Below are 27,575 nucleotides of genomic sequence, written 5' to 3' on the forward strand. Positions count from 1 at the left end.
GCTTATAGGCTATATCAGAAAAGGCATAAAAGTTTTGTCGTCTGGGCAGGCCGCGGCAAGTCACTCGCTGTCAACTCCAGGCTCAAACTGAACTAGTGTATTTTATATTTCTTTTGCTTTTGACATGCTACAAGATTGCCATGAAAGTGCTTATTTCATTCCGTTGTTCGTAGCCCTTTTTTTAAGGAAGAAAATGTCATGTTTCCTTAGGGACCAAGCTTAAAGAATGCCTGTACTTACTACGTCCTAAACGCTTTTGTGAGATATTCTTATTGATTTCTCATCTCAACGGTCCTTGTTCGATGTTGAAAATGTTTCAAGTCTTTGTCGAAGGATAATCTTTTTGTATTTCCGCATGTAAGACTAATCCTCGTTTTCAATAGCAATTCGATTGGTGTGTACAGCTTCATAATGTTTTATCTGCGAGAGCGTAAATGAGAAATCTGAAGTTGTTTTTAATGAAACAAAATTGAAGTCATTCAAAGAAGTGTTTAGTCATATCTATCATCAAACAAGACCCACTGCACTCGACCTTTTAATTTAATTTGTCTGAAGCACAGCGCACAATAATGTAATTAATGCTCCATTGGCCCTTACGATGGACTCGTCAATGAAGGCAATTATTGAATTGCGTCTCTCAGTCGAGCTTCGGTGTTCAATTTATCAGGATTCAGATCCCTCTTGACTTCACGAAACGTTGTTAATTGAGAGAGGTCCATGATAAATGCTCGCTCCTTAATCGACACGTTCATGTTGATACTTTGTCTTCCAATGTTCTCTATTTTTACAAGCCTTTAGAAGGTTCGTGTTTTAATCTTAAAAGTTTAATGACCCATATCCAGAGTTTGTCTAGGTTAAAAGCTACGAGTACTTATATCTTGTAGTATTAAACACTCCTCAGCTAAATTCACGATTAGGTATAACGATGATTTGTATCATCGATATTGAGATTTTTACTAATAGATAACACTTGATTCTTTTCATTGCTAAGTGTATATTAATGTAGTTGTATTACTGCCAAGATCAATTGAGTTTAACGATTTATTAAACACATTATACGCGTTAGATTGTAAATATCATTCATTGGCTGCCCACACAGGCTAAAGACCCAATGATTTGGTGAGTCCGCGGTTTAGAAATCGGGTTAATTTGTAAACATTTCTGCTCTAGCGAAAAAGTTTAACAAATGGTTATATTTAGCCTTCTGGAACACGTGCACGCCCTCTCCCAGATGAGCAGTAAAATCGCGCTTTTGTTGGATATTCCCGGCAGTACAGCTGTCGTTCTATTTCCGATACGAGGGGAGTTTTCTTTAATAACATTTCGGCGACGTGTCATTCACTACGTGATACCCAATAAACACGAGTGGATTGTTTACATAACATTTACACACGCAACTTTCACTCATTTGAAATTAAGTCTTAAAACTTAAGTGCTTATATCCTTTCATTATAATGACTACAGAATCCACGGACAAGGAAGAAAAATGAATTGTTTGAAACCTCGAAATGGTTATAGAAGACATGACTTTGTGTTAGTGGAACCTTCTGCCCCGCCGTACTATGATACTCAATTCCCCTACAATCCAGATTTTATGAATGATAATATTCAATATATTGAACCTCAAGCACCGTGGGAGTCATCAGAGATACAGCAACAGTCTGAAAACGACATAGATGATGGTTCGGAGTATCAAGAGTGCGTCGAGTGGGGGCGCTACTCCCTGTACGAGGGCGTCAACTGCATGCCGGTGAGTGCGCTTCTTTGAGTGCAGCGCGCCGCACGCTACCTTGCGCTTACGCATTACTCAAGCTCGCTGTAACGAGACGTAATCATTACTGTGTTTGATTAATTTAACGATCATAATAACTTTTTTTCTTCCAAACTTTCTCAACACGACGAAAGTTCGTTTCTTTTTGTGTGTGTAATAAAACCATGGATCAAAGCGGGAAGGGTGTCCGGAATGCATCAGACGCATATACCCCGATCTATTTCCGGGCGCGTTTGTCGGTCGTGTTCGTGTAGGCGCCGTTCATTTTAAACCAAAACATGCGCGAGCTCGGCCGTGGGGGCTCATTCGTAGCAGCCACCATAGCGGCGTTGCACAACCGCGCCACGGACTCGAAGCCTCGGACGATTAAATCGAGATCGAACTCCGCCGAGATCACAAACACGCTCCGCACCGGAACGCAAGATCACTTCGGGGAGGATATCTCTCGGCGGGCGTCGGACTGCAGCGAGCGACCTCTGTCCACGGCGTCTGAGGCCTCCTCGCGTGACTCCGCTTCCGTGCAGTCGAGTGAGGAACCGCCCCCACAGGAGAGTACGTAATTTTCGAGCCGTGAACGAATCACTGACGTAGTATATTACTGGAACGCGGCCAAACTCTAAATAGAGACACGTCGGTGACTCGTACATAGAGCTTGTCGCGCAGTGTCGCTTGTGCAGAGCCTCATGTCCGACCGCGAATACCTCACCGAACCCTTCGACGAGGACGAGGAGCGCGCGGCGGCGGGCTACGTGCACCCCGCCGTGCGCTCTTATATGTACTCGCCTATGGGTGAGTTTCGCGTCGTTCCTGTGGCTCTACATAAGTGTACAAGAGTGTTATTATACAAAATATTTCATAACAGGCGGTGACTCGGATAGCCCTGACGAAGCGACCGTGAAATGCACGGCTTGGAAAGACGGCGCGGTACCGGCGCGAGCTGAGTCTTCATCAGACAGCGAGTCCAGTTCTACCAGCGAGGATGACTCTGAAGAGAGAGAATATGAAACTCAAGGGAACGATGCAGATTATCGCACGTTGACACCCAGCAGACGTTTGGACAACTCGACGCGGCGTGACGATGATTTCAAATGGATGCCATCTGGTGAAGTGACGGATGACCGAGATCCGATGGAAGCTAAAGGGGATGATTATTCCGCTGCGAGTTTAGATAGACGTCGGCGATTGCCGTCAGATCGCAGTGACCGTGACCGAAAAAGTAGGTCGTCGGTGTCATCGAAGCCTCCTCAGCACCCGTCGAGCGTGCGGGCGTCGCCGAAGCCTCGTAAGCATCGTGCGGAGGAGACGCCTCCTGACTTGCACCGGCGATGGAACTCGTACGAGCACTTTCGCTGGCCGCCGGAGGGCGGGTGGTGGCCGCCGATGTGCTGGTGCCACGGGCCGCCGGCGCCGCCGCCGTGCTGTATGCATGACCGCGCCTGGCCCTCGCACCCTTCACTTCCACCGGTGCCGGCGCGAACTTACAAGGTACGCCCGAATGCATTCCGGACAACTTGTTGTGCTAATCAGGTGACCAGCGTAACTATGTTGAAATAGTCGCCTACGTTTAGCAGTTATGTTTTGTCAGTGTAACATAGGTAGATTAGGTGTTGAATGATTGTCGTAACTCGTAACGTATCCCATGTATTTACTGTTCTGTATTTCAGGTGCTATTTCTACCAGTCCATTGCATTGATATCCTTCCATTTGTTTTATTGACTGAAGGTTGTTGTTTTTCTCCTATTTGATTCAATGTAATATACCCATTTATTAACGTGTCTAATAATATCAATTATGTTTTTGTTGTTAAATGTATTATTTATTAATTATGTGTTAACTTTTACAAATACTCAATAACAAAAATGTACACATAAAATATGTGCTAGGAAAACATTATTTCAAGCTACTATTTTAATTTAATGTTATATTTTTACTCGTAAATACAAATGCAATTATTGCATCGCATACTAGGTAATTTATAGCTGTTATAAAATTTTATTTTATGAAGTTCAAAGTCAAACGAACTATAAGTCAATACAATATTAGATTTTACAACTGACCGGATTGTTGAAATTAGGGAAGCAGTCAGATTATAGCCGTTTCAAAGCTAATAATACTGTTTTTGTTTACAGAACGATGCAGAAGACCGAGTCAGAAGGCTGGAGGCGGACAAGGAGAGTCTACACCTCCAAGTGCAGGTGCTGTCAGAACAGATCGCGGCCCAGAACGAGAAGATGAGTGACCTGGAGCGCTCGCTCCACGACGCGCGCCAGAGGCTAGACGATGCGGAGCAAAGGCTGCAGAAGGTAAACTAAAGTTTTTTTTTAATGTAATTTAATGGCGCGAAGTTTTTCAACTTACTTTTTTAAGAATAAAGGCTCGTATACGACGCTCAAACTCAAAAGTCTAACTCTAATACAAAATGCAAATATAAAAACTCACATGACGTTTAAATCTATGTCTTCTTTTTTACGCATCGTAAATCAACACTACAAATAAGTTGAGAGGATGTAGCGATGACACACAAACTGAGCACTGTGGCATCTTAAAGTAGTAACAGGTGCTATTTTGGCGACAAAAATTAATAGCCTATTGTGCTTGTGACTGTACTACATCCAGCGCGACTGAAATAATATAGCGCTGAAAGACAGTAAGATGTGCTGAATTGTTAATAGGTACGTTAAGAGTGCTCCACAAAATTTACTCAACACCAGGCCCTGAGGTGAGAGCTCTGAATAAATAAATATTTTACTAACGGCAACGGTTACAGTTCGCAACGCCCTATTAAAGCAAGGTGGTAAGCTCTTTAACATTCAGCACGGCCTAGATCCCGCTGGAATGGGGCTATTGAATAATCATGATCGGTGTGGGCCGAGCAATTCAACGCTTCGAGACACCCGCCATTCATCGCGAGATATGACATTGTCGCACCAATTGTACAATCACTCCGTTTCACACAAGATGACAGACATCCCTTATCTGCAGCCGCATATACACGCAAATACTCATTATGAGCTCGAGGCCCTAAGTCGTACTTTTTATCTTTTTCCATCAGACAAATTAAATTTTCCATGGCGAAGTCCACCTATTATTTTCCTCTCTTGTCGTTGCTTGTTATCGACATCACATTACCATCTGTTTATACGCTCTATTGTGTATGGCATGCTAATAAGATTGTGATGTCAGAACCCGGGATAGCTATTTATTTTGCTGTTTGTAAAGCAGGCGGAGACGAGCCGAATCCTAATGTTATTTGCTTCATCAAGAATCTTGGAATCTTGCGTGTGTTTGAGATGTAAATCGTTGGAGAGTCCAGGCGTCGCGAGCACGCAACGCTGGGAGCTGTTATTACGCAAATACAAATTGGCTTTGTTAACGGTGATTAGATTTCTGAGAAAAATAAAAAGATTTCACTGAAAGTTAATGGTGGAATTTATTATTTGCCTAGCTCACACTTATTAAATAACTTGTAAACGGTATATTTCCTGACAAGTAATAATAGGCTGACAAAAGATGACCGAGTTTCCTCCGCCACTTCATCTCGCCAGATATACCTATTGTCCCGGAGTGGTGGTAGGGAAAGCTATATTTCATTGGGACGTTTATAAATGCCCTGGAAAGAGCCGATAGACTAATAACGAATTAGAATTTTTAACGTAGCTTTACCTAAATCACAAACATTCCTTAACTATAGAAATAGGCGTGATATAATAATGTCGGTCGGTTTACATTGTGGCCGTGGCCCGTCTAAAAGTAATGATGATTCACGTCAGTTCGGAAATAAAATCGTAGGCCAATAACTAATGTAATGTAATAATTGAACACATCGCCTACACCAGCCGACGCCGGTGGCAATGAACTGTTTTAAACTGTTTACGAGTGTACTCGTGGGTAGGTAATAGGCATTCTCTACTAAATTGTGCAGATATAAGCTAAATAAGCTCTATAAGAATCCCAAAAAAGAGTCATCATATCAATAGAGATAGGTATGTGCTGTGCTATCCTTTTATAATTGTTCGATTCCAAAGTATTTTGTTATTATTAATTAAAATAGAAAGAAATAAAGAAAATAATTTTATTTGGAAACGAAAGAAAAGAAAATAATGTACAATGTAATTACATTGTATATTATTACTAGTTAAATCCTTTTCTAAATAACGCGGATGTTTTAGTCTCGAGAAGGAGAATTAGGATAGTTTGTAAATGTTATAATTCACCCGTTTCCCTCCCACACAACAGAAAGCTGAAACATTAAAATAAATAAGGAACATAGTTGGAATGACTTCTTATAGGAATGGGCAAAGAAAACAAAATTCCGTTCTAATTTCGTAGTCCATTTACGCCTTGTAGTATCGCCCGTGTGTTCCCTGCGAATGCCAGATGCGCTTTTTATTAAACGTCTGAGATACGAACCTATAAACTACGTCATTGATAAAGTTAATTTCAAATGGGTCAGATCTGTTTACACATTATTTGGGAATGTTTAAAATTTAGAAACGTTTGTTTGAACAGTCTGAAAGCTTTCTTTCGCCGTTTCAGATCGTTGTATGCCGGATATGTGATCGCTTTGTATTTCAGTTTCAGTAAACTGTTGATATTTATGAGCTCAAGGGAGTTTATTTTGATTTCCTTATGCCAGTAATTTATAGTAACTTTTTCTGCAAAATTGTATCAATATGTGTGTAATATTAAAACTGTATGTTTTGCGTTTTAATGAAAATGTATTATTAACCACGACTCAGTCAATATCACTGGAGCTGTTAGTACTGGATTGGATTCGGGAATATATTTTCACGTTGGCTGTTGGAAAATTACTGGACTAAATTCAAAATTCAACTTCAATTGAAAATACCTTTTAGTTAACTCGTCTCCCGCAGGCTGTCGCAACCCGAAAAGTCACAAAATTCGATATCACTGTCAATAGAGCGCACTGGGTTCGAATAAATCCCCTATCTAATTCTATCCTAAGAATATTTGAGCTATACTGCGCTTCTTTGACGAGATTAAATTCTGTCGGAATATTAGGATGTCGGCATTCGTAGTTTAGAATATTTTGGAATAAATCCTTTGACATTCCACACTGCGCCTTATAGTCTTGTACTACTGGTAGCAGACAGCAGTAGTCTGGAACGCGAACCACTACTTCAGGTGGTCGTCAAAGACATTCCCACATTCAATGTTCTTAATGTTTTTTTCAGGAAATGCTACAAAGGTCATCCCTGGAGACGCAAAAACTGGAGCTGTTATCGAAACTGAGCGAAGTGCGACTACGAGTGGCCGAGCGTGGCTTGCTAGAGCGCTCACCGCCGCCCGACGCCGGCGGTCCGCTCGTCAGGCCCGCGCCTCCTAGGGTGAGCACTTTTTTCTCTTTATTAGTTTATCGATATGAAAAGTAATGACCAATCATCAAGACTTGAAATGAATCTGAAAATATTATCTTTTAGAAATATATTATTGGTAAGTAGGGTTTCTGATTTCTCGACCTATTTTTTTTCTCGAGTTTCGGGAATTCTCGAGGCCAAAGTCTCGAGTTTTCTCGGGTCTCGAGTCTTTTAATGAAAACTGTTGAAATCGGTCGAAATTTAATAAAAACAGGTTTTTTAATCTAATATACCTACTTTTATTGCACAACAATCAATATTAGAATTTAGTACCACTTGTTTTGGTAAAGAAAGTACGATAAATAGTTTTTTTATAAACTAAAAAAACTTTTTAATAAATGTTTCAATTTCTTAAAGATAACGACTTGAATAAACTTTACGAGGAGGCACGAGTTACCACGAGTACCTAACCTAACAGACAGTTAACAAATTTTTCAGTCTTTAAATCAGTCAAGTAACTCTGTCTGTCTGTCTGTCTTGCTTTCACGCCTAAACCACTGAACCGATTTTGATGAAATTTGGCATAGAGATAGTTTGAGTCCCGGGAAAGGACATAGTATAGTTTTTATTCTGGTTTTAGAAACAGCGACGCGCGCAATAAAGTTTTTCTGTGACAGACAAAATTCCACGCGGGCGAAGCCGCGGGCGGAAAGCTAGTAATAAATATAGCATACTCTTTGGTGAACATTATTATTTAGATTGAGATCATTACTTGCAAATCAAATCAGTTAAAAAGGGAAAGACTGGGCCAGTCTAAAAGCAATGTTAACCTATTAAATAATTAAAAAGTATCTTTTGTCTAAGAAAATAGGCTTTCAAGAATATTAAAGCTTCAAAATCGAAACTCGAGAATTCTCGAGCTCCGGTGTTTTTTTTCTCGTCTCGAATGAAGCCAAATTTCTCGAGTTCGAGAAAGCTCGAGCAGAAACCCTATTGGTAAGTAGGTATAAACTACAGAATATCTGAGTGAAATGTATCTCAATCCAGCTCGCTGGTATGCGGGTTGCGGCGATCCATTGCATTGCAAATAGGCCGAATGGTTAGGAGCAAACGTCTATATTTCGAGTAAATTATGGAATTTTAGTGCATAATTTAAAGTATTTTTTTCTTTCATAATATTTTGGTAGTGTCTCATTCGTCAGAAAGTAGTGGATAAAAGTTATGGGATAAAAAACGCTACTTGCTCATTTAAAATAAATTTTGAACGAAGGTCTTCCAAAAAGTACCCCAGTCTTCCCCTAGATGTCCTAAGAATCGGTTAAGGAAGAAATTAGCGAACATCAATTCTGGCAAGCATTGGGAATGTGGGTCAAATCCTTCATTTGTCTTGGTAATTAGAGAAGATCGTCCTGCTGTAGTGGAGACTAAATTTCCTAATAAAATATCTTTTATTCCAGACACCGCCAGCGAACTACGGGCGCTCCATCGAGCGGAATACCCACATGTATTCGTCGCTACCTCGCTCGTCCGTGGTGGCGTCGGACGCGCGCGTGGCGTTCGGTAAACCCAACGGGATGGTGGTGGCGCGCGGCCGCGGGCACTCGGTGCCGAACCTAGGTCGATAGCAACGCTTGCACGACACATATGCGATCCCTTGCTTGTGGGCTGCCATCTTAACCCTTAATCACTTCAAAATTAAAACCAATATTCTTCAATGAAGGAAAGACGCGCTAAACCGGATATTGAGGGTCACCATTTTCTGATATACTCACCAATAGCGTACTAAGAACTTATCTGTCAGTTAAACTAAAACTTTCGGTGTCACAGATTTTGGATCGAGATATCTCGCTGATAAAGTCACCGTTAACTGTGAAAAGGCATAATTGTTAACTTCACTGTTTCGATTTGAAAGATATACTCGTCTCGGTAAACCCAACGGGATGGTGGTGGCGCGCGGCCGCGGGCACTCGGTGCCGAACCTAGGTCGATAGCAACGCTTGCACGACACATATGCGTTCCCCTGCTTTGTGGGCTGCCATCTTTAACTTTTCATTTCTTGATAACTAAAAAAAAAATATCTAAAATGTAGTTTCGAGAGACGCGCTGAATCGGATATTGAGAGACTTCACCACTATCTGATAAAGTCGCAAGATAGTTTATTAGGGGCATATCTGATGGATTTACTGCCTACTCTAGGTGACCGATTTTGGATCTAGATGTCTAGCTGATAGGTCACCCTTAACTGTGAAATGGCTTAATCGTTAACTTCACTGTTGCGATTTCTAACATAATACTCGTCTCGGTTAACCTAACGGGATGGTGGTGGCGCGCGGCCGCGGGCACTCGGTGCCGAACCTAGGTCGATAGCAACGCTTGCACGACACATATGCGTTCCCCTGCTTTGTGGGCTGCCATCTTAACCCTTAATCACTTCAAAATTAAAACCAATATTCTTCAATGAAGGAAAGACACGCTGAATCGGATATTGAGGGTCACCATTTTCTGATATACTCACCAATAGCGTACTAAGAACTTATCTGTCAGATAAACTAAAACTTTCGGTGTCACAGATTTTGGATCGAGATATCTCGCTGATAAAGTCACCGTTAACTGTGAAAAGGCATGATTGTTAGCTACACTGTTTTGATTTCAAATATATCTTACCGTCACGGTAAACCCAACAGGATGGTGGTGGCGCGAGGCCGCGGGCGATAACCTAGGTCGATAGATCGCATGCATATCATGCATTGCCACGCTATAAGTCCTTGCTCGTTGACGGCTGCCATCTTCATTTTTGAACAACTTGAGCCGCGTTTACACTAGCATAACGCTTGGGCTCGCAAGGTACGCTTGACATCCTGCTTAGTGCTGAGAGTCCATGTGCCCAGTGTGGACGTGAATTTAGCGACTAGAAAAATTCTGGCCTGTGACGAAGTTTCGCTAACTTGCTAAAGATGCGCTGAATCGGATATTAATGAACGAGCTTTCCCCCCACGTTCTGAAAGTCCGTGATAAACTACGTATAAATAACTTATCGGTCAAATAAAATAACTACATGAATTGAAGAACAGTTAACGCTGACTTGAAGATTACACGTTCTTAAATATTTGAGAAAATTAATGAGACTTCGATTTTTATAGGTACTGTTGCAATATTTAAAGAGCATAAGGAAGAAAGTTATCTAAAATACTGTAAGACCTAAGACTGAATAGCTTTTTACCCTAGCTCTCCATTATGCTATACGTATAGGAAACAATCTAAGACCAGAATTTTCATAATACACTATTAGGAATCCAAGATGGCAGCCCTACTCGTGTCTAATACAGTCTCTCACCCCGGCTTGGCCTATTGTTGTTGTACTGTGTCTAACGAGTGACCCGCATGCCGATCCCACCACTACATGTGGAATTTCCTATAGTTAGCCAGATGTTTTAACTGCTTAGTAATTGATTTATCCTTTGCTCAAAAATTACGCTGTTAATATTTAATACTCGCTCAAAAATTAAGTTATAATTATTTAACACAAAGGCTATTTATGTGTCCGTAAAATAGTTTTTTAGTTGCATGTTAAACTTATTTTGACTCTATCACGATAATACAATGTCTTATGAGAATTCTCAAGTCTCTCTCCCTTATGAGAATCTTGAAGCCACGATAGCCGCCTGCCTGTAAATATGAATAAAATTCAACTTCCTGCCTGTAAATATTAATAAAATATTGTGATAATAAAAATTAAGACAACGTATTCATAAAGCAAATCTCACTTACTGAAGACCGTTATTCGTACTTTTTACTCATCTACCGAACCTTAAAACCTACAGCGGAGAAAGAGGAAGCAATACCGCGCGGCAGTCCATCCCCCTCGCTCAGAGAAGTGCGATCGCGACTCGGCAGCGGCGGCGGCGGAATTCGGTTGGAAGGAGACGATATTGCGCGCGCGTCGATACGATCTACAGGACCCCGACCCAGGATGACTCCTATGCCTTGGTAAGGAACTATTCTAGTAGATACTTTACGGGTGAGAATCATAAAGGAAGTAAGCAGGAAAGAGAAGGTAATACCGCGCGGCAGTCCGTCTCCCTCGCTCAGAGTAGTTCGCTCGCGACTCGGCAGCGGCGGCGGCGGGATTCGGTTGGAAGGAGACGACATTGCGCGCGCGTCGATACGATCTACAGGACCCCGACCCAGGATGACTCCTATGCCTTGGTAAGAAACTTAGACTAGAGTACTCTACGGGTAAGAATAATGATGGTAGTAAGTAGAAAAGAGAAGGCAACACCGCGTGGCAGTCCGTCCCCCTCGCTCAGAGAAGTGCGATCGCGACTCGGCAGCGGCGGCGGCGGGATTCGGTTGGAAGGAGACGATGTTGCGCGCGCGTCGATACGATCTACGGGACCGCGGCCGAGGATGACTCCTATGCCTTGGTAAGGAACTATTGTAGAGTACACTACGGCAAGAATCATAATGGAAGTAAGAAAGAGAAAGCAGTACCGCGCGGCAGACCGTCTCTCTTACTCAGAGAAGTGCGATCGCGACTCGGCAGGAGTTTGAAGGAGACGACATTGCGCGCGCGTCGGGACCGCGGCCGAGGATGACTCCTATGCCTTGGTAAGGAATTATTGTAGCAGATAGAGTACAATACGGGCGAGAATCATAAATGGAAGTGAGTGGGAAAGAGGAGAAAACACTGCAAGGCAGTCCGTCCACCCCACACCCCGAGAGAAGATCGCCCGCGACTTTTCAGCGACAGGTCTTGGACGCAGTTAAACCTAAAACTTTCTGATATAATAACTTTGTCTGGGAACAGTAGAACGGTCCTTATTTCGCGAATTCTATGCATGCGAACTTTTAAGGCAATATTATATGCAAATTCTTATGCAGATTTCAAATGAGAAATTCATATGTTAGTTATTTTTTTTTTAGGCAAACAACAGACCTACGACAATGGGACTGCGAAACCACCTGCGGCTGGCTGGAGAGCCTCGGGCTGGAGGTGTACGCGGCCGCCGCCAGGAGCTGGCTGGGCGGGGCGCCGGACGCGCGCGGCGTCATCGCGGCCGCCTCGCCGCAGACCGTCGACAAGGAGCTCGCCGTCAAGCACCCGATGCATAAGAAGAAGATTGTGCTGGCGCTTACGGATCTGTTGGTAAGTCGTAGTACTTATCTAGGATATCTAGGAGTTTCTTTTCAATAAACGCGATTGTTGCATGAGATATACCCTGCTATGGACCTAGTTTGTTTAGCTCGTGACGTCACTGAGGACGCCTCTTCATAGTCCGTTGACAAGAGGCCCTCGATAGGTCAAGTTTAGTCGCTCCAGTTAGTAATTTGTCGGGACTTTGAAACCATCTGCGGCTGCTGCGCTTACTGTGTTGGTAAGTCGTAGTACTTATCTAGGATATCTAGGAGTTTCTTTTCAATAAACGCGATTGTTGCATGAGATATACCCAGCTATGGAGCTGTTTTGTGAAGCTCGCGGCGTGACTAAGGAACCTCTTTTACTCCGTGGAGGAGCCCTCGATTGGTCAAGTTTAGTCGCTCTAGTTAGTAATTAGTCGGGACTTTGAAACCACCTGCGGCTGGCTGGAGAGCCTCGGGCTGGAGGTGTACGCGGCCGCCGCCAGGAGCTGGCTGGGCGGGGCGCCGGACGCGCGCGGCGTCATCGCGGCCGCCTCGCCGCAGACCATCGACAAGGAGCTCGCCGTCAAGCACCCGATGCATAAGAAGAAGATTGTGCTTGCGCTTACGGATTTGTTGGTAAGTGTATTTTGTCTAGGAGTTTCTTAGTAAGAAACGCGTTTGTTGCATAAGATATACCCAGCTATGGAGCTATTTTGTATAGCTCCTGGGGTCACTTAAGAGGACTCTTCATAGTCCGTTGACAAGAGGCTCTCGATAGGTCAAGTTTAGTCACTCTAGTTAGTAATTTGTCGGGACTTTGAAACCACCTGCGGCTGCTGCGCTTACTGTGTTGGTAAGTCGTAGTAGGTACTTATCTAGGATATCTAGGAGTTTCTTTTCAATAAACGCGATTGTTGCATGAGAAATACGCAGCTATGGAACTAGTTTGTATAGCTCGTGACGACATTGAGGGCGCCTCTTCATAGTCGGTTGACAAGAAACTCGATGGGTCAAGTTTAGTCGCTCTAGTTAGTAATTAGTCGGGACTGCGAAACCACCTGCGGCTGGCTAGAGAGCCTCGGGCTCGAAGTGTATTTTTTACCTAGGAGTTTCTTAATAATAAACGCGTTTGTTGGATGAGATATACCCAACTATGGAGCTATTTTGTGAAGCTCGTGGGGTGACTAAGGAGCATTTTTTCTCCGTGGACAAGAGACTCTCGATAGATCAAGACGTTTAGTCGCTCTAGATAGTAATTAGTCGGGACTTTGAAACCACCTGCGGCTGGCTGGAGAGCCTCGGGCTGGAAGTGTATTTTGTCTAGGAGTTTCTTAATAATAAACGCGTTTGTTGCATGAGATATACCCAGTTATGGAGCTATTTTGTGAAGCTCGTGGGGTGACTAAGGAAGCATTTTCTCTCCGTGGACAAGAGGCCCTCGATAGGTCAAGTTTAGTCGCTCCAGTTAGTAATTAGTCGGGACTTTGAAACCACCTGCGGCTGGCTGGAGAGCCTCGGGCTGGAGGTGTACGCGGCCGCCGCCAGGAGCTGGCTGGGCGGGGCGCCGGACGCGCGCGGCGTCATCGCGGCCGCCTCGCCGCAGACCGTCGACAAGGAGCTCGCCGTCAAGCACCCGATGCATAAGAAGAAGATTGTGCTTGCGCTTACGGATCTGTTGGTAAGTGTATTTTGTCTAGGAGTTTCTTAGTAAGAAACGCGTTTGTTGCATGAGATATACCGAGCTATGGAGCTGTTTTGTGAAGCTCGCGGGGTGACTAAGGAACCTCTTTTACTCCGTGGCCCTCGATAGGTCTAGTTTAGTCGGTCCAGTTAGTAATTAGTCGGGACTTGAAACCACCTGCGGCTGGCTGGAGAGCCTCGGGCTGGAGGTGTACGCGGCCGCCGCCAGGAGCTGGCTGGGCGGGGCGCCGGACGCGCGCGGCGTCATCGCGGCCGCCTCGCCGCAGACCGTCGACAAGGAGCTCGCCGTCAAGCACCCGATGCATAAGAAGAAGATTGTGCTTGCGCTTACGGATCTGTTGGTAAGTGTATTTTGTCTAGGAGTTTCTTAGTAAGAAACGCGTTTGTTGCATGAGATATACCGAGCTATGGAGCTGTTTTGTGAAGCTCGCGGGGTGGCTAAGGAACCTCTTTTTTCTCCGTGGAGGAGAGACTCTCGATAGATCAAGACGTTTAGTCGCTCTAGTTAGTAATTAGTCGGGACTTTGAAACCACCTGCGGCTGCTGCGCTTACTGTGTTGGTAAGTCGGACTAAGGAGCCTTTTTTCTTCGTGGATAAGAGGTTATCGATAGGTCACGTTTAGTTGCCCTAGTTAGTAATTAGTCGGGACTTCGATACCACCTGCGGCTGGCTGGAGAGCCTCGGGCTGGAGGTGTACGCGGCCGCCGCCAGGAGCTGGCTGGGCGGGGCGCCGGACGCGCGCGGCGTCATCGCGGCCGCCTCGCCGCAGACCGTCGACAAGGAGCTCGCCGTCAAGCACCCGATGCATAAGAAGAAGATTGTTTTAGCGCTTACGGATCTGCTGGTAAGTCGAAGTACTTTTCTAGCATGTCTAGGAGTTTCTTTTCAATAAACGCGATTGTTGCACGAGATATAGGTACCCAGCTATGGAACTAGTTTGTTTAGCTCATGACGTCACCGAGGACCAGGGTTCGAAAATATCCGATATTTATTATAAATATCAAAATATCGGATATTTATGATATATATCCGATATATATCAACTTTGATATATATCAAATTTGTATGAAAGCCATAGTATTATTTTATTGTATTATTCATGAATACTATTGCATATGTGTTACATAAACATGTTTTTAATGTTTTTAAAACTTAAAATCAGACAAATAAAGCAAAAACATAAAATATCTTTGAAATACGGCAAAATCAACTGAAAAAATTAAAATCTTATGTCAAAAAGTACAAATACAGTAACAAATTTTAAAAGTTGATATATATCATCAAAACCGGCTTGATATATATCGGATATATATCCGATATATATCTTGATATATATCCCTTGATATATAAGGTGTTATTTTTTGTACTGATCATACTTTACCAACGCATCTAATAAAATCATACAAATACAACCCAAGTGTTTTTAAAAAAAAATTTAGGCTAGTTTTTGTTTTTACTTTTCCTAACAAAAAAAAGATATTATTTTTACAACCATCCTGTCTTCACTCACTGACTGCCTCTCTCTCTTTCTTTACTCATTTCATTCATACGAGTACGAACAATGGCCGCGCGCATTCATTCAACGTTCACACACATAAAGGTTAGATTACACTAAACCTACGTTACCAAAAATTATCACTCGTGAGTATGTACGATGTTACGTCATGTTAATAGGTACTACGCGCTGGGAGAAACAAAATCTAGCTACATAAGTAGGTAAATAAGTGTATTTTCATTAGTGTAATAGCGGGGGACTTTTCCAACGAACCGAGGCGAATCATCCGCGTTAAACTAGAAATTTAAAAAAGGATAGAAATTGGAATTCAATATCTACGGTTTCGTAATGCCTACGCAATTTATTTAGAGACGTAATAAAAAATTGATAGGTACATACCTATTACTACTTCGCTTCGCTTCAGTGGAAATGCACCCTAATATTGAATATGAATTATGTGTTGTAAATAAAACTCACTGATCAATTTTCCTGGTTTTAATTCCTAAATTATGATTTGCCATCACACTTTAGATTCATTGATTTTACTTATTCACACATTTACCTATTTTGAATGTTGTTATTTAAAGTTCCTAGGTTATTATTACACTAATCACAATACATTTTGAACGTCAAGCCTTTGTTGAATGTTCACGTAAACACTGTCTTGCACTGTCTAATCTAGCCACGATCGAATTGAGGTAATGCTTTCGGGCTGCACACTTGCTTGCTGTTCACTAGACACCACGTCGGATGTTGTATTCACAATTCGCGCACTAACTTTTTTACGGAAAAAGTCCCTTTCGCGTAAACAAGCACTCATCTGTCCAAATCACACTGTAGGTATGTACCTAGGTAGACTTCCGCAATAACCATCGATAGAACTAGGTCGCGGTCGTGGCCCTCTGGCAACAACTCCTTGATAAGGCATTCCGTATTTCTACGCAAAAGCCGCCGTCTGCGGCGCTCGCATCTGGGTACCGCCAGCACTGTGCCGGTGATTGAAATTGAAATCCAGAACTTCGTCCTCGAAGCGCACGGAATCTCGTCAAGTCAGGATACGGCTGCGCTCCCTGAAGCGCTGCGCGGCTCCAAACAAGCAAGGTATGAAGGTTTTCGACTCGTCAATGTTTCTCGTCGGCCAGTTAGTGTGCCCGAAACATAATTTCACCTGCGTTTTGTTATTGATCAAGCGCGGCATTGTAATAAACCACACATACACTGCAATACGTTTGGGCGCATTGGACGGACTGGGACGATTATTTATGTTGTTGCGCTCCCGCATGCCGATCGGCGGCTCGGCGCGGGCTGTGGGCGCGGAGCGACTGGCAGCGATATCAATATGGCCGACTCACGCGGCGCGGCACGTGGCAGTGGTCGTTGCCCTCGGCCGGCTACTACGATAGTGCGTACAAACGAATACTCACCGCGCTCAAAGGATGATTTATTTTTTATTTTTTTCGAAACATTCTTTGTCGTTTTACTCGAAAACTAGCCTGAATTTTTTTTTAAAAACACTTGGGTTGTATTTGTATGATTTTATTAGATGCGTTGGTAAAGTATGATCAGTACAAAAAATAACACCTTATATATCCTCGAACCCTGCCGAGGACGCCTCTTCATAGTCGGTTGATAAGAAGCTTTCGATAGGTCAAGTTTAGTCGCTCTAGTTAGTAATTTGTCGGGACTTTGAAACCACCTGCGGCTGCTGCGCTGTGTTGGTAAGTCGTAATAGGTACTATCTAGGATATCTAGGAGTTTCTTTTCAATAAACGCGATTGTTGGATGAGATATACCCAGCTATGGAGTTGTTTTGTGAAGCTCGCGGGGTGGCTAAGGAACCTCTTTTTTCTCCGTGGAGGAGAGACTCTCGATAGATCAAGACGTTTAGTCGCTCTAGTTAGTAATTAGTCGGGACTTTGAAACCACCTGCGGCTGCTGCGCTTACTGTGCTGGTAAGTCGGACTAAGGAGCCTTTTTTCTCCGTGGATAAGAGGTTATCGATAGGTCACGTTTAGTCGCTCTAGTTAGTAATTAGTCGGGACTTTGAGACCACCTGCGGCTGGCTGGAGAGCCTCGGGCTGGAGGTGTACGCGGCCGCCGCCAGGAGCTGGCTGGGCGGGGCGCCGGACGCGCGCGGCGTCATCGCGGCCGCCTCGCCGCAGACCGTCGACAAGGAGCTCGCCGTCAAGCACCCGATGCATAAGAAGAAGATTGTTCTGGCGCTTACGGATCTGTTGGTAAGTTCTAGTATTTTGTCTGGGAGTAAAGTCTTTGGAATAAACGCGGTTGTTGCACGATATGCTATGAAGCAAGAAGCTGCGGGCTTGGACCATAGACAATGAGCTGGCCATCAAGCACCCGATGCATAAGAAGAAGATTGTTCTGGCGCTTACGGATTTGTTGGTAAGTTAGCGATGTCTAGGAGAAAATGTCTTGAGACATGAGGCTCAAGCTATTTAGTTAGGTAGTTGATAAAGCTTTTGGGGTCACTGAAATCGCCTTTGTTGTCCAATAACAAGAGGCTCACGCTGATTCAAGATAAGTTTTTTACCTAGCTTTGAGCCTTTAAGTAGCGTCGAATCGATGTCTTGATGGCGCTTTCCGCCTTTCTCCACTGGTTAAATTGAATCCGCTGTGCGATACGAGAGCTTAGATTTTTATGCGACGCCGGAGTGCACCAAATGGCTATGGTATGGCATAAGAAATAGACTCGTGTGACGAGGCGGGGAGAGGTGTATTGGGTATGTGCGAGCAGTGGCACCACTTTTGTTTGCGTCGCAGAGGAAAGGGCACACATGCGCAATAGCTTTCGTTTTGCCGTTGCGACAAATACTCGTGTATACGCCAGTGCGGCGAGATCTTTGCAGCGCGGTTGCAATGACCCCTATAAAATGATATGAAATATTTAAATCTATAAATTGGTGATTGTCATCAGGGTGGTCACGGCGACCCGATGCTGACGGCATCAGGTCAACTGGACACGGCATGGGCGCTACGCTGGTTAGAAGACATCGGCGTGTGCGGCGCCCGAGGGGCCGCAAGCGAGGCCGCGCTGGACGGCCGCCTGCTGCACCGCTTGTCACACAGCGAGCTACACGCGCACCTGCGTGTCACGCACGCCTTGCACGCGCTGTCCATACGCCGCGGTGAGTGTAGTGTCGCTAGTCTTAAATATATTATAACTCAAAGGTTACTGACTGACATAGTGATCTATCAACGCACAGACCAAACCACTGGACGGATCGGGCTGTTTGGCATGCAGGTAGATGTTATGACGTAGGCAAACGCTAAGAAAGGATTTTACGAAACTCCACCCCTAAGGGGGTAAAACGGGATTTACGCGTACGAAGTCGCGGGCGACCGCTAGTGTCGTATAAGCGGGACACTAGTGTCATGACAACTAAACACGGCGTGGGCGCTGCGCTGGTTAGAAGACATCGGCACGTCACCCACGCCTTGCACGCGCTGTCCATACGCCGCGGTGAGTAGTAGTGTTGCTAGTGTCGTGACAGCTGGACACGGCGTGGGCTCTGCGCTGGTTAGAAGACATCGGCGTGTGCGGCGCCTGAGGGGCGGCAAGCGAGGCCGCGCTGGACGGCCGCCTGCTGCACCGCTTGTCACACAGCGAGCTACACGCGCACCTGCGTGTCACGCACGCCTTGCACGCGCTGTCCATACGCCGCGGTGAGTGTAGTGTCGCTAGTGTCGTATAAGCGGGATACTAAAGCCCGGTCGCCGAGCACGTAGAATTTCGTCAATGACCTCACACTCACTGCGGCCGCCCGTCGCACAGTCGCGACAGCAATATAATTACGCGCGAGCGATAAGGATGGGTAGATTGGGGTCATTGGACGAAATTCTACGTGCTCGGCGACCGGACTATAGTATCAGGGCAACTGGACACGGCGTGGGCGCTGCGCTGGTTGGAAGACATCGGCGTGTGCGGCGCCCGAGGGGCGGCAAGCGAGGCCGCGCTGGACGGCCGGCTGCTGCACCGCTTGTCACACAGCGAGCTACACGCGCACCTGCGCGTCACGCACGCCTTGCACGCGCTGTCCATACGCCGCGGTGAGTGTAGTGTCGCTAGTCTCGTATAAGCGGGACACTAGTGTGGGGGCAGTTGGATACGGCGTGGGCGCTGCGCTGGCTGGAAGACACGCCCGAGGGGCGGCAAGCGAGGCCGCGTTAGACGGCCGCCTGCTGCACCGCCTGGCGCACAGCCGCCGGGTACTCATCTAGCCGTGTAGCATGTGATGTATCAGATACTGTATCAAGAGCCCGCTGCGAGCTGCTCGCGCGTGGTTCGCAGGGAGATCGTAGCGACCGGCCGTGTGGCGAGCACAAAGGCGGCTCGCAGTAGGATTCAGGAGCTCGCAGCCAGATACGCGATGACCGTGCACGAGCCGTACTCACTTGAAGGTTGGTTACGTAATACGTTACCTAAGTTACGTGCTACATGGCAGGTGAGTACCCTGCCTAGTGTCGTATAAGCGGGACACTAATGTCGGGGCAGCTGGACACGGCGTCGGTTAGAAGACATCGGCGTGTGCGGCGCCCGAGGGGCCGTGAGCGAGGCCGCGTTAGACGGCCGCTTGCTGCACCGCCTACTGTCGCTGCATACGCCGCGGTGAGTGTAGTGTCACTAGAGTCGGGGCACGACAAGACTGAGTAGGAGTTAGACTCACGTTCGGCCTTGCTCGTTAGAATGTCTTTCCTCCTGAAATACCTAGACGAGTAGACAGTAGACACCCTTCTTTTCAGTACTTAGGAATAACCTCTTAAAGAGTGTTCTTTATGAGGTAGTTACTTTTCTAACTATCCGTAAATTAGAATTTGACATCAGTAAATAAGAAAGTCAACCGAGTCCAAAAAGTGACGCCTAAAGTGTCAAATAACTATTAGTGTCAACTACCCTCAGATTGCACTACCTTAGAAGCTTATTTTTTCCTCCTCCCAGTATCCTTAGCATTTTCTCTAATTTCAACAACTCATTGCATCTTTACAGGCATCCAAGTCCTCCGCGAGAACAAATTTAACCCGGAGACGATGATCCGGCGAGCCGTGGAGGGCGAAGCGACAGGCGGCGAGGACGGCGAGCCGGCGACAGGGCTGGCGCGCTGGTCCTCGCACCGCGTCATGCAGTGGCTCAAGGAAATTGACCTGGCGGAATACGCGCCGAACCTGCGCGGCGCAGGTGACGTCACAGAAAAATTAAAAACATTGACAGTTTATGTAGATTTCTTTTGTCAACTGCCAGTACGTAATAGCCTCGTCATCGGTGGTTAAAAGAGGTCGACTTTGCGCATTACATAAAAACTCAAAATTCTTTTTTCAAATCTTAGGACTCTTGGCAAAACTGCCAGTACGTAATAGCCTCGTTATGTGGTGCTGAAAGATGTAGACTTCGCCAACTTCGCTAAGTGCGTGCCCAACCTCGGTGGAGCAGGTGACGTCACGTGTATAGACGATGATCCGGCGGGCCGTGGATACAACGAATGTGTGCAAGCGAGACTGATCTAAACACAAACAAATCTTAGCTTTATGAATGACGAATTGTTATAATTTCGTTACAGGAGTCCATGGAGGCCTTATGTTACTAGAACCACGCTTCACTGCAGAGCTTCTAGCGGCGTTACTAAACATCCCCGCCAACAAAACCTTATTACGGCGGCATCTTACGCAGAGGTAACGATGATGACATCATTCAAATATAATATTTTGTCTCATATTTGTTGTTATTTTTTTATCTGATGATTTGTATTTATTTTGTGTCTTTCCAGATTTAACGACTTATTAGGCAGGGATGTGATACAGCAGAAGAGAAATGCGGAACAAACCCTAGGCTACCAGCCTTTGACCGCGACAACCAAATACAAGGTTAGAAACTATTCCTTATTAATATTGCTCACGGATTTTAACAACTGGTGAGTGCAGATACTATGAATATGAATATCATTGCATTTGCATTCACTGTACAATCCGATCGAGTTAACTGCGCACCTGGCAGCCGTGACGTCACATCGACACCCTGGTACGAACGGGACGAACGCAAGGAGGTTTGCGGGTGAGTGCGAGGCGCGAGGGAGAGTAGCATTCAAGTGTGGTGCGCAGTTAGCTAGATTGGATTGTAGACGAGCTACAGTAAGGTCCTATCACTCGTGGACGAATGTCCAATATTAGCGCAATAACTCGCGGCTTCTTTTCAATGGCCCGCAGGGCCCCGTCGAATTTTAGTTGGTAGGCCCCGCCCAAAGCATTTCCTGATGCAAAAAAAAGGTCTTGTCACTCGCTAGTAGCGCAAATACTCGTAGCTCATTCCTCGTCCCTTCCCCTTCCAGGTACCAAAGAAGAGCCAGTTCTCTCTAAAGCGCAAGAAGAGCAAAGACGAGCTCGACCTGGTGGACTTAGTGTGTCCGCTGCACGACGACTGCTCAGGTGACGCTCCCACCTCGCCAGTAAGTCGCCCACTAACAACACTAACATTGCGTGCGACTGGTCACTTCAAACATTATGTAACGTCTATAAAACAAAAATGATCCGGGCTTCATTTTACTAAAAATACGAAAAATAATCTTAAATGAAGCCGAACCAATTTAGGTTCTGAAAAATTGGGATATTTTCCAGAAAAAGTAAACGATGCCGCGACGGAGAATGAAAAATGTCATGAACATTTGAGTGGCGATCACTTAACTTTTAATTAATCAATGCCAGCATTTTTGTTTGAAAACAGTTTCCATTTCCACCTCTGGTTCCTATTAATAAATAAATTGCCATTTTTTTTTCGAAAGCGGAGAATCTTTTTGAAATAATTCGTGGTTGAAGTGATCTGTTGTACTTGCTTTGTGGTAAAGCTAGTTATTGAGTAATATTTTTGATTTTAGCATTTTATGAACGACAAATAATTAGATGTGTTATACAAACGAAGGCAAATCAAGCTAACGGTAGAAACTGTGCAAGATAAATGTATAGTTTGATTTGCTGCCGGTTGTACACATGTAATTAATTAAATGTATTGTAAATATCCGTGTACGTTGTTAACTGCAGGCACTTCATTCTACCTCGTTATTTTACGTTTATTCTACGGCATGTCCCACTACAGCGTAAGTTTATAAAAAATGTAGCTTCATTTTGTTGCTTAGGTTTTTATAGTTAGAAAAATAACGCACCTTTGTGAATATATTGCACTTAAAAGTATGTAAGTAGAATTCGTTTGGTGTTTGTGGTTTTAACAAATTTAACCAGGGTTGATAACAACGGTAGCGGACAGTAAGCCTTTAAAAACTTAACGGTGTGGGTGTTTTTTTACTTATTGATCAAAGGACAGTGCCAATCCATGTATGGAAGTTGGACCAAGTGCTGCCCAGAATGAAACTATAGTGCATTTTGTTCCTCAGGCCAATACTAATTTGTAAACCGGAGCGCACTGAAATCTATCCCTGGAGTTAAGAGAAAAAAAGAGTTTTGTTTTGAATTATTTACATACAAAATATCATCGATGTATACCTACTACGCATAAGATTTCGCGATTTTGGCATTAAATAACACTCGCTATGTTGAACTTAACCATACTGCATCCGTACACCTTACTTTAGTACGACTTCGACATTATTTATAAGCGATCAAGCGCTGTTTCAGTAGTTTAGTTAGTTGACCGAAATTAATTATTTCCAAAATGGAGCAAGAAGTTTTAGCTTACAATAACTTCAATAATCGATTGTAATACACCAATAAATTCATTTTTCGCAAGGATAGAGAACTAAAACTTCTTGCTTCATTTTGGAAATAATGATTTTTGTCAACTAACCAAACTATTGCAACAGCGTTAGATCGCTTCTAAAGAATGTCTAAGTCGCACTAAAGTAAGGTGTACGGATGCAGTATGGTTAAGTTTAACATAGCGAGTGTTATTTAATGCCAAAATCACGAAATCTTATGCGTAGTACGTATATATAGATGATATTTTGTATGTAAATAATTCAAAACAAAACTCTTTTTTTCTCTTAACTCCAGGGATAGATTTCAGTGCGCTTCGGTTTACACATTAGTATTGGCCTGAGGAACAAAATGCACTATGGGTTGATTCTGGGCAGCACTTGGTCCAGACCCTGGCACTATCCTTTATTTGTTATGACTAAATACAAGAATAACGGTAAGTTATGAATGATATTATGTAAAAGGACATTGTCAGAAACGGCCTTAGATTCCTGGGCACAGCAGTAAAGTATCAAAATTAATCTCTTACTTTTTGAATACATAAATATTAATTAGATTGTAATGGACACTTGAGGATTAGAAAATGAAATAATAAAAGTCTTTTATATGTATTCCATAATACTATGACGACATCCGGACATTTTAGGGCGTGGCTTGCTCCATATCCTATGAAGTTCCATAATTTGTGTCGATAAAATCTATGTAAAATCGGCACAAGGCAATGCCGTACTTCATTGTTAGGAATCCACGTAATAGTGATGTTGACTGCGGTCATCATAGACAATAAGATACCGATCTTGTAAATAAAATAAATCGTCCAAATTGCTACAGTATGACTAGATTTTAATTAAAAGTTAAAAATATATTGCACGATACTACAAGAAGCTATCTAATGTGTCCAACTGGTCTAAAAGGTCATGAATAAAATAAAAAGAATTGTGATCATAATACCGATATTGACAATGACAACAATATGGGATCATCTTTAATATATCTGTAACAGTTTCAAAATCCGATGAAAAATCCAATGCCGCTTAAAGTGAGAGAAATGTCTAAAGTTCTAATAGAATTGAAAGTTTTATTCGCTCAAAATGCTTATAACAATAATTGGTAATACATTTCAAATATTAAGTACCTTTATAATGTATCGATAGAACCAAAATGATGTCCTCTCAGCTTGGAAAGGGAAAACCCAGGATTGGGGGAGCGCTCCATGCAATTTTCAGAACATTTCATAGGTGGTAGTAAATAATATTTATTTTATTATTAAAATTGAATATTTTGATATTGATAAAATTGAATATACCTTTCGATTCAAATACCGAATATTTTTCAATCGATAAAAATTATCGAGAATTGTTAATAATATTCAATTAAAAGTTGTTCAATCCCTAGTCATGCATAGACTAAGACGGTAACCATGGAGATAGTTAGTTTGGTAAGTCACGTGTTAAATGTCAAGAGTGGAAAGTAAACATAGGATTCATGTTATTTATTTACGTGCAAAATGTAAGTAAGTAAATCATAAAAGTGGAACGCCGAGCTATTTCCAAAACCCGTCCAATATTATAATACAATTTGGCTGCGACAACTACAATACAGAACATCTCCCAAATCGATGTGCATACAATATTATAATACAATACTAGTAAGTAAGAGGTTATGATAACAATATTGCTATCAATAAGTTTATAGAATTGGTCCGCCAGGAATAATTGTTCTTACATAAAGATTTGTGTCATTTAGAACCTAGAAAGTATTTTTTCGGCACTGTTGATCTAACGGCGAACAATGTATGGAGAAAGAACATTGTCCTTTATTAATTACTGCAGTAATTTCATTCAATTCGATCGAAAATGACATAAACACAAATATAATTGTCCGCCATTCAACAGAAACTGGCCGAGATCTAAAGGCCAGCTAAGGAACTTAGTAGATATTTTTAGTCACCAAATAATTTAGCCTACAATCACGATGTTAAATTCCCCAATATTCATATCACATAGCATAGTTCTAAAACTGTTTGTCGACAATTTCAGACGATGAAAGTAAAATCAGCAACAGCGGGCGTCGCGTCGGCTGTCTCTCCCCAGCGTGACGACGCGCGCGCACAATAGCGCCGCCTACCGCCCCCTTACCGGTAGGTAAACTGACCTATCAGGCTTCTATGTATGTGTGGGATATGATGCTCAACCACAATAAGGAAGCTAGATGTTAATGCTTCCTTCCGAGCGGGTGTTATGCTCGGGGACCAAGGTCCAATTTACACCATCTTGGTTTGTCTATATGTACTTGGCAGGGTAGAAAACTCCGTCACCGCGATGCAGGTTTGTATGAGCGGCGGAGTGTGCCATAGTGCAGTCGTAACAGCGCCATCTGTTGGTACACGTTTGTAGTGGCGTATCGTAGATGTCGCCACATATGTGTCAACGTGAAATTGTGAACTCTGTCAGTATAACGCGTTAGATTGTAAACTAACAGTGGGTTGGGTTAGGTTAGGTTAGGTAAAAAAAAAAAAAAAAGGTTAAATTGTAATTTAACTACGTCAGATTATAATCTGACGGAATTCACAATTTTACGGAGACATATGTATTGACCAGCTACAACGAACCGTCCCAACAGTTACATTTACAGGGGGCGCCACCGTCAATACCGGATCGCTGGTTCCGATTTTTGCCATGTTGGAAACTATACAGTTGAACGGTGGTGGCGCCTCCCTGTCAATGAGTTTCGTGGGACAGCTCAGTGTAGTGTACCTAGTTCATCTATACAGTCAGCGTCAAATAGTTCGTGACATCCAAAGTGGCCAAAAAGTTGACAACACAACCTTATTCCAATTGTAACAAAGACGTGTTGCAAACTTTTTGACGCTGTACACACGAGAGCACATCAAGCTAAACAAAGTAGTTCTAATCGCAACAACAACAAAAATGTTTTGACCTGACGTGGCTGTCGACTGTGCTACTAGACTGGCTGAATATTCATTATCATAATTAATTTATGTCCCGCGAGAAGATTCTAGTCCACAAACTAACATTCGTACACCGATAAATCGTTTTTAGCAAGCTGTGACATAATTTTTATTCTGAGTTCTTTTAATTTGACCTCTTTCAGGTTTCATTATGCCACGGAATGGCCACTACACGTTGCATCTGACACGCAAGCCTTATAAAGGACCAATAACAATCGTTCCAGTGATATTCACCAGTACGAATAAGTAAAAGTGACATTAATTTATATACATAAATTGCAAATAACCATCGACAAAGTAACCTTGTCGCGTTGTATCAATCGGTGTAAGTGAATTTGGATAAAAACGGTGCTAAATTTCCAACAATTTTCAAGTCAGTGCACGACCAAGTGAAGCCGGTAGCGCGGGGACTGTGTGTAATCATTGAATCGTGTTTATAACGAGTAATATGACTAACTAATAAATTCGAGTCTTACTGCCAAAAATCAAATTACGGTTTGTTAGTTGATGTTAAGAACCTCTTAAATATTTATTTTAAAGATATTTAAATTAACCTTTAATTTTGTAGCGATTTTTAAGTCGATGAAATATATTTTTTAAAAGCTTTCTATTTATTGGTTGAATGTGTATTGTACGAAATGAGATTTTTATAAATGGATCAGTGAAAGCAATAGACATTCCAAATATTTAACGGTTTTTGTCGACGTTTGGCAATACACGAATTCATAGCACTTAGAATATTACAATAAAATTAAAAACAGTTTTCTTGATAGATACGTTTTGATAGATTTTATAATCATACGGTTTTGAGCTGTACTTAGCGCATTTAAATAATAAGTAGCTTATTAGAAAATGACTGAAAACCGACAATATTGATATGGTCTCATTTCTATTTGCTGCAAATATCTTTCTTGTAGTATATTGTTAAGATGTATTACTATAAATAGTATAGACAACTTACGTGTTGTTTTTCTAAGAGTTTTCTTTGTTAGTGTTTTGAAGAGTGTATTTATAAATCAGAATAATTATATAATAAAAAATAACATTGATCGCTCTTAAGCGTCGGTTACAAAATATCTAGTTTTCTCAGTGAATTAAGTCAAAGTAGTCTCAACTGGAGACGAAACAGTATTGGTCATTTAATCTTCAAGTCGTGTTGTTTAGAATGTTAAATTGAAATATAAAAAATTATGTACAAGTACAACAAAATCTTAGCGGGAGATAATGTCCTAAGACATAAAACGCACTTTTGTTATATCATCAATGTACATACTTGTTGTTTTGTAAGGTCTAGGTCTACGCTTAACTCAGTGCTTGAGGTTTGGGAGTGGTACGGGAGGGGTGACATTGACATATTATGGCGTGACAGAGCTTAGGCCTCAGCCTCGAGTTTAGCGGGCAGCGGGGCGGGAGCGGCGGCGGCGCGGGAGCGGCGGCGGCGCGGGAGCGGGGCGGGCAACGCAGACCCGTTCTCGAAACAAGCG

The 27,575-nt window shown here is 43.3% G+C and overlaps 1 protein-coding gene across 1 annotated transcript; it reads left to right on the forward strand.

Moving 5' to 3' along the window:
• The first annotated feature begins 1,762 nt into the window (after positions 1–1,762).
• Positions 1,763–27,475, forward strand: LOC135073479 (uncharacterized). The gene is made up of 19 exons (XM_063967662.1): positions 1,763–2,323; positions 2,634–3,256; positions 3,901–4,074; positions 6,967–7,119; positions 8,547–8,649; positions 10,911–11,076; positions 12,645–12,846; positions 13,676–13,888; positions 14,052–14,252; positions 14,544–14,756; positions 17,432–17,644; positions 18,343–18,553; positions 19,293–19,475; positions 20,413–20,601; positions 20,981–21,092; positions 21,188–21,284; positions 21,746–21,862; positions 25,160–25,260; positions 26,235–27,475. Exons 1-18 carry the CDS (start codon positions 2,050–2,052, stop codon positions 25,235–25,237), a joined length of 3,522 nt encoding a protein of 1,173 aa, XP_063823732.1. The 5' UTR covers positions 1,763–2,049; the 3' UTR covers positions 25,238–25,260; positions 26,235–27,475.
• Positions 27,476–27,575: the final 100 nt, after the last annotated feature.

Source organism: Ostrinia nubilalis, chromosome 7, assembly GCF_963855985.1.
Source record: "Ostrinia nubilalis chromosome 7, ilOstNubi1.1, whole genome shotgun sequence".
In the NCBI taxonomy this organism is placed as follows: Eukaryota; Metazoa; Arthropoda; class Insecta; order Lepidoptera; family Crambidae; genus Ostrinia; species Ostrinia nubilalis.

What these genes read in the sequence shown, in the direction of transcription:
- LOC135073479 (XM_063967662.1), top strand. Translation starts at nt 2,050, where the DNA reads ATGCGCGAGCTCGGCCGTGGGGGCTCATTCGTAGCAGCCACCATAGCG. An exon ending in TGCCGGCGCGAACTTACAAG is followed by an intron (nt 3,257 to 3,900) that starts GTACGCCCGAAT and finishes TTTTGTTTACAG; the next exon opens with AACGATGCAGAAGACCGAGT. An exon ending in CCGCGACAACCAAATACAAG is followed by an intron (nt 21,285 to 21,745) that starts GTTAGAAACTAT and finishes TTCCCCTTCCAG; the next exon opens with GTACCAAAGAAGAGCCAGTT.